The sequence below is a fragment of the Melospiza georgiana genome, chromosome 12 (assembly GCF_028018845.1).
Source record: "Melospiza georgiana isolate bMelGeo1 chromosome 12, bMelGeo1.pri, whole genome shotgun sequence".
Classification (NCBI taxonomy): Eukaryota; Metazoa; Chordata; class Aves; order Passeriformes; family Passerellidae; genus Melospiza; species Melospiza georgiana.
The window spans coordinates 18,781,670-18,788,829 of NC_080441.1; the positions used below are offsets into that span (position 1 = coordinate 18,781,670).

General features: G+C 51.1%; 1 protein-coding gene across 1 annotated transcript; it reads right to left on the reverse strand.

Moving 5' to 3' along the window:
- Nucleotides 1-783: 783 nt before the first annotated feature.
- Nucleotides 784-5,259, reverse strand: LOC131088704 (cis-aconitate decarboxylase-like). Its single transcript, XM_058032951.1, has 5 exons — nucleotides 5,187-5,259; nucleotides 3,925-4,112; nucleotides 3,159-3,251; nucleotides 2,484-2,689; nucleotides 784-1,702 (listed from the first exon to the last, which is right to left on the reverse strand). Exons 1-5 carry the CDS (start codon nucleotides 5,257-5,259, stop codon nucleotides 784-786), a joined length of 1,479 nt encoding a protein of 492 aa, XP_057888934.1.
- Between the last annotated feature and the right edge of the window lie 1,901 nt (nucleotides 5,260-7,160).

A 7,160-nucleotide genomic window follows, 5' to 3' on the forward strand; every position in this document is an offset into this window, starting at 1 on the left:
TTCCCAGAGAAGCCCATGGGCCACCTGGTGGGCCAGCTCAGAACAGGTGCCTGGGAAAGCCTGGGAAAGCCAGGAGGGATGGTGTGGGACAGCCCTGGGATGGGCAGGGATCACCCTCAGTGTGTAGAACTGATGTAGGACTCCTCACCTCTCTCCCCTTCAGAAAAGACACCCAGGTCTCAATGGTCCTCAAACCATCCTTTGTACACAGAGAAGTGGCAAACATTGCCCATGGGCTGGAGAAATGGGAGCCTTTCACTGGGAAGGAAAAGAATCCTGCTCTGCTGGAGAGTTCTGCAGGCAGGGCTGTTTGCAGCAATGATGGATTTCTCCTGTGCCTGTGGGACTGCCTGACCCTGATCCCAAAAGTGCCCAGAGGAGCATTGAGAAAAGCACAGGGGCTCTGCAGCTGAACTTCCTCCTCTTCCCAGCCTGGGCAGTCAGGTATTCTGCACAGGAAAAGTTCGGAATCCAGCTGTAAGAAATGCACAGGCACCATTCCTTCTGGAGAACTGGATGATACCCCAGGATTCTCAAAGATTTCCATGGGAATATTTTTATACTTATGGTGGCCTTTCAGCTCCTCAGCCAGCACCAACGAGGAGTTGAAGTTTACCCCATGTGTTAACCCAGACTCCTCCTGCCTCATGGGTTCCTTTGGAATTATCTAGTAGAAGGGGTGGGAACTTGCCTGTCCTTGGGAATCAGTAGGAAAGCACCAATGAAGAAAGGAATTGCAGCTTCACCAGGACAAGCCCCTCACCAAGCCCCCATGCTGTCCCCTCACAGGCTGCAGGCCAGCTGGGAGCTGTCTGACAGGTTCTCCAGGTTGTCCACCAGAGTGATGATGGCTTCTATTTTTTCTTCTGGAAGCACGTGGGAGGCATTGGATCGAAACTTCTTCAGGAGCGACTCTTTGCTCAGGGGCTTCCTCCAGTGCCCATAGAAAGTGTCACATTTGCCCGTCAGGACGTCCCCGCTATGCAGGAGCAGGGCCACCTCTCCGTACATCTTGTCAAAGTTGGCCACGTTGTCTTCAGGGTGCTCCACCACCACCTTGTCCAGCAGCTCCCTGAGCTCCTGACGGTGGATGCTGCTCTCAGAGAAGGAGCCCAGGCCCACATCACCATCCAGCAGGGCAGCACAGGCATTGAACTGGAAGGAGTGCCTGGCCTGGTGCTCCGAGCTGGGGAAAGGCCGGTTGATGTACTTGGACACCGGGATCTTCAGCATAATGGTGCGGATCAGGGATGGCGAGAAGGAGCCCGCGTAGTTGATGAAGAGGTTCCGGACGGACAAGGCAGCATCCACCACCCAGTGCATGCCCAGGTGGGCTGGGAATCTCTTGAAGGCAATGTCCTGCTTCTCCAGCAGGAACTCGTGGTGCTCGCCAGGTGCGGACAGCGGCTTGGGCTGGTAGACGCTGTAGAAGGCGCTGAAGCCCGAGCAGCCTGGGATGTCATCCAGGATCAGGGGGTTGGCCTCCATGCCTCGGCCCGCCAGCAGAGCAGCCTCCAGGCCCAGGCGGGTGGCGTTGCCCACGTGCAGAGGCTTGGCCTGGGTGGCGGCGTTGGCCATGGGTGCCCCGGCCAGCGAGGCGGCGATGCCCAGGGCGTGGCAGCACTGCGCCGAGCTCAGGGACAGCAGCTTGGCCGTGGCCGCGGCACTGCCCAGCGTGCCCACCACCGAGGGAGGGTGGAACCTGCAGGGGGACGGCAGGAATGAGCAGCCCTGGCTGCCTGGCACAGGGAACACCACAGGAGCCTTCCCACAGAAAAATTAATGGGAAGTGAGCAGCCCATCAGCCAGCAGAACTCCCTCATGGCTTTGGTGTGGGTGGGATTCACCCGACTCAGAATTTAACCATAAATTTTAGCTAATAAATTATCTTTAAAATCAGAGTTTTACTGTATTTTAGTTTAACTCGAAATTTAGAGTTAACGGACATAAATTTAGTCTAAAAATGGAGTTTCTCCTTGAAACCTCCTCAGAAACACCAGGGTGAGCTCAGCATCTCCAAAGAGCAATTTGAACTTTCCCTAGGAGGTGCCATGGTTTGTGTTCACACAGCCAAACTTTCTATCCCTCAGATAAATAATTCAGCCTCAACTACACCCAAGGGAACAGTTCCTGGTTGATTCCATTGCTTGGATCACACCAGGGCACTGCTGGAAACAGAAGTTGGCCATGGGGCTGTACCCACCACCAAACTGCTTGGTTCTGGGATCCTGCCCTGGCTGAGTCAGATGATGGCACTGCCGACTCCCTGTGAGTCCTCTTGAGGGTTATTTTTGAGGCAAAATCCCTAGAAATCACCAAGTAAGTGCATGGTGCAATCACCTCTGGCATTTGGCCCTCAGTAAGGCTTTACCCTGGGGTAAAGCAATATCAAACTGGACTTAAACTTGGCTTAGCCTGAATGAACATTTTAAATCCCAGACTTACCAACCCTCTTCATCCTTGGCAAAGAACAGGAGCTTTACCTTTTGGGAATGTCATGAGCCTCAGTGGAGAAGTGCATGAGCCTCCCTTGCACTTCCAGGCCTACGTTGAAGGCCAGCAGGAAATCCAGGCCATTGGGTTTGGTGTTGGGAGGGAGCATCTGGGAAGCTGCCAGGAGAGCCGGCAGGATGGCCCCGGAGGGGTGAGTGGCAGGGTGCCAGGTGTCGTCAAAATCCATGGAATGAGTCTGCCAGAGAAACAGAGATGGGAAAGTTCTGGCTGGATGCTGAGGGAATGAGGGCTCCCTGTTGATATTCCTGAGGAAATTCTGCCAAAGCCTCCACTCAGTGTCCCCATGGGGTTGTTCAGCCAGGAGATTCCCAGCTTTTGTCCCCCATCAGTGACCACTCTGTTTCCTGGAATGCTAATTCCTGGCACCACAGATTCCCCTGGGAGAGCCAGGAACACAGATTCCCCCTGGAAAAAACAGGAGAACAGATTCCCCAGGAAGGGCTGGGAGCACAGATTCCCCTGGAAGGGCCTGGAACACAAATCTCCCTTGGAAAACCCAGGTGCACAAATCCCCCTTGGAAGATCCAGGAGCACAAATTCCCCTTGGAAGATCCAGGAACACAAACCCCCCTTGGAAAAGTCAGGAGCACAGATCCCCCTTGGAAAATCCAGGAGCACAGATCCCCTGGAAGATCCAGCCTCACCGCCACGCCGTTGGTGAAGGCAGCCAGCGTCGGGGACAGCTTCACTCCTGGCTTTCCATAGACTGAGCTCACGGCCACGGAGGAGTACAGCTCCTGTGGGAAGGAGGGAATGTCAGGAGAGCCCTGGAGGTGATGCTTCTGGTTTTAGCTTTTATATTTTTCAGATTCTGTGCTGCTTTAGTGTGCGGGTCTGGGCTTCATACTAGGGGATGGTGAGCTCTGTTCACAGAGCAGGGAGACAAAACAATTCCTGCTCTAGCTGGGGACCAAGGACAAATGATCCAAATTTCAGGCCCAAGAGCATGGACAATGGTAGACTGAAGAGAGAAAAGCAGGAAAGGTGGGACTTCATAGGCTGGGGCTGTAGTTGGGCAATTGACTCCAGTGTGCTGGTGGACCAAGGCTTAGAGAGGTGTGGGACCCCTGTGACTGGTTGGGATTTTTGTGACCATTTTGTGTTCACTTGGGTGCAGCCCTGGCTGGGCTCTTGTGCTGCCCAAGGTGGATCCATTGAGGCCTTTTAACAAATTCCTACTTTATTCTTTAGCTCCATCTAATCTCTGTTCTAGGGCAGCCTTCACAAGGCATCAGAGGGAGTGGGGATGGTGCTGGCCACAGCAGCCACCGGGATCAGCCCCAGAGGCGGCAGTGGTGGTGGTGGCAGTGGCAGTGGCACTGGAAGTGGCAATGGCAGAGGCAGTGGCGGTGGGATTGGCAGAGGCAGTGGCGGTGGGATTGGCAGTGGCATTTGCGGGGCTGTCCCTACCCGGCAGTAGCGCAGGGCGATGTCGAAGACGCGTGTGGTGCTGCCCACGAGCCCCACGCCGATGCTGTCCAGGATCATCCTCTTGCTCCGCTGCCGCACGGTCGGGGACAGGTGCTCGGGCCGTGCCGCGTGGATGAACGAGGCGAAGCTGCTGGTCACCGTGTCCTCGGGAGCGCTCCTGGCCGCCACTGCAGTGCCACGACACCGGGAGGGGACAAGGACAGCCGTGAGCCCTGCACTGGTGTCACCAGGCCAGGGAGCTGCACCTGCCCAAGGCAGGTGGGTCAATCTGGGGAGCCTGCAAGGGCAGGGAGCTGGAATTCATCATCCCCATGGCTCCCTTCTCACTTGAGGTATTCTCTGATTCCATGGGTTCTATACATAACATTTCATATTCCACAGATGGGGTGGCTTCCAGAAGGTTCAGGTGAAGAAACTTCAGAGCTCAGCCCCATCTCCTCACCTTGGGGTTTCAGCAACCATTTTTTGGGAGGGATCAACACAAATGATCGCTTTATCCAGAGGAAAGCCTAACACAAATGTACCACAGCAATCCAACGCTTCCATAATTTTTTGGAAAGCAGGACTAGACCCAAAGCCTGGATTTATCCAGGTGTTTAATCCTAAAAGACACAGAAGTGTCTCGACTCAGCCACCAAAGCTCTTAAGCCCTATGTACTCCAAAGGATGCTAATCATTAAAAGTGAGTTAAAAGTCTATGGAAAATACCCAGTTTGTGTCTATTGTATATTTTAATTTCAGTGACAAATTGCCTTGTTTAGATTATATATATATCTCTCATTATTTTATATTGTTTATATATATTAATAATTTAAATATTAATTTATAATTTATAAAAATATTCATAATTCTATAATAAGAATACAGAATATTATTAATATAGTTATATTTATAACTCATAGAATTAAAATTGATATGGCCCATTACAATTTATACTGTTAATTTGAGAGTGCACAGGAGAGCAGGAAAAATAAAATTCCACCTGGACAACATTTGCAGGATGGCAAATCCATAAATTTACTCATGGGTGGATGAGGGGGCACACACATTGACGGAGATAAAAGATGAATTAATGCCTAAATTTACTGAATCACAGGTGAGAAAAAAAACCAAGCTCATCCAGATCGTCAGGTACACAGGAGGCTTTGATTTTGGAGCAGCAAACATGGCAATTAATGAAATGACCATTCCCCAATATCGCTTGTTTGGATCCATCCCGAAATGTCACATCAGTGACTCACGGAGCGCTGGCTCACGCTCGGGCTCACCTCGAGCCCAGTCTGCGGCTCCTGTAAACACAGCTGGGAATGCCATCACCGCCTGACTCACCGGGAGAAAGAACATCCCCCTCCCGGCACCGCGTTCCTATAGGAATCCCGGCGTTCCTGCAGGAATCCCGGCACTCAGCACCCCGGATCCAGCCCAGCCCGGGTCCCCCCGGAGCATCCCCGGGTCCCCCCGCACCCTCCCGAACCGGGAGCGGTGATGTCAGGGCTTGGAGAGGCTGCAGGAAAATCTGCTCCCACCACCCAGCACCCAGAAAAGCTGGATTGGTTCCTCCCCGGCATCAAATGCTCTTTGTCACCTCAGCAGGCAGCGGGGTGTTTTAACCCTTCAGCTAAAAGCACTCCATGACTCGGGGATTTTCCTTCTGGTATGGCAGGACTTAATAAAAAAATTAAATTTGATACAAGATCAAATAAATCTCTGTGGATTATTATTTCTTTTGTCCTCAGGTTTCATTAAGCAACATTCCTTGCATTTATTGTATTAATAACTCATTTTAAAATAAATTGAGACAATACACTAAGAATATATTTTTAAATGAGTTAATAAACCTAGAATAAAACTTACAATTAACCAAGAGCCCCTTTTAAAAGAAGTTAATAAACTTATAATATACTAAACCAAGAAAATTTTAGAAAGAAGTTAATAAACATAATAGATCAAAAACATATTTTAAGATCAGTTATTAACTGATAGCCAATCTTAGATCAAGTTAAGAGATAAAATAGACCAAGTGTCTACATGGCCAAGTTGTGGTTAATTTATCAAAGGTGGGCAGTACTGGAGCCGCAGAAGGAGAGCCAGGAATGTCTGCAGGCAATGCCCAGAGCAGGATCAGGTGTAAGTAGGGAGCAGTGACAAGTGGAGGAGTTAAGGATCTGAGCCACCCTTTGAACACCTTACCACTGTGGTCAAAGTATTTGGAAAGTCTGGTTCTAAACCAGTTAAAGATCTGGTTTAGCACAGGACTAACAATCCACATTTTTACTCCTTGCTGCTTTTCTCCTGGTCCTTTATCCCCGAGGGCAAGAAGAACCACAGGACCCCCAAACATTTGGAAGCTTTTCCTTCCAAGAATTTGAGGATTTCTCTGGGTGTGCTCAGCCCAGCACCTTCTTTTCCAGCAATTATTTAGGGATGCCCGCTAGGAAAGGATGGGGAATGTTGAGAGGTACAAACCATGGGTAGCAGTTTTGTGGACTTGCCGAGAGCTTGCCAAGAACTTCTGGGATTTCTAGAGGAGAGACACAGAGAGGGAGTTTGTCACTGGAGCTGCTGGAAGGATTTTTGGAGCAGTTTTCCTGGTTGTGCCTCTCATCGTGAGACACTCACAGATCAAACGAGCACGTAAAAGTAGCGACATATTTAAAGGAGGGAAAAAAATATTTTCCGGAGCTGCGTCCAGCAGGGATGCCAAGAACATCCAGGGAAATAAAGCCACAGAGCTGAAGGGGCAGCAGAGCCTGTGCAGCCCTGCCACGAGATCTGCAGCGAGTGGGACCAGCTCGGAGCGGGCACAGGGAGCAGAACCCACGGACCACATCCCAACAACAACAACCCCCAGGTGGCACAGTCCAGGGGATGTCTGGGACTCATGAAAGGAGCAGGATGGCAGGAAAAGGTCAGTAGCTGAATTAAGTGACTGTGAAAACCATTGGAATTTGTTAATTTTGGGGCAGGCTCCTGTTTAGTGCCACGATCAGCTGGACCAGCTGAGGAACCGCCCGGAAAGCGACATTTCCTCCTTAAAGTGCAAAAGGCGAGCTCAGGGATGGGGAGGGTTTGTATGGAAGAGTTTTACCTGGAAGGTGGAGTAGACCATGCTGGTGGCTGCTTTTTCCAGTGTCCTTCCCGGCTCGGTGTGCTCAGCGCGAGGGATGGCAGAGGTGTGTGGCTGAAGGTGCTGGTGGCAGGGTTTATATCTGCGT

Excerpts from the sequence above, each read along its gene's own strand:
- LOC131088704 (XM_058032951.1), bottom strand. The coding sequence starts at position 5,259 with ATGGCATTCCCAGCTGTGTTTACAGGAGCCGCAGACTGGGCTCGAGGT. Across the intron at positions 4,113-5,186 it reads CGAGCGTGAGCCAGCGCTCC|TGGCGGCCAGGAGCGCTCCC; the intron begins GTGAGTCACTGA and ends GTGGCACTGCAG. Across the intron at positions 2,690-3,158 it reads CCTTCACCAACGGCGTGGCG|ACTCATTCCATGGATTTTGA; the intron begins GTGAGGCTGGAT and ends TTTCTCTGGCAG.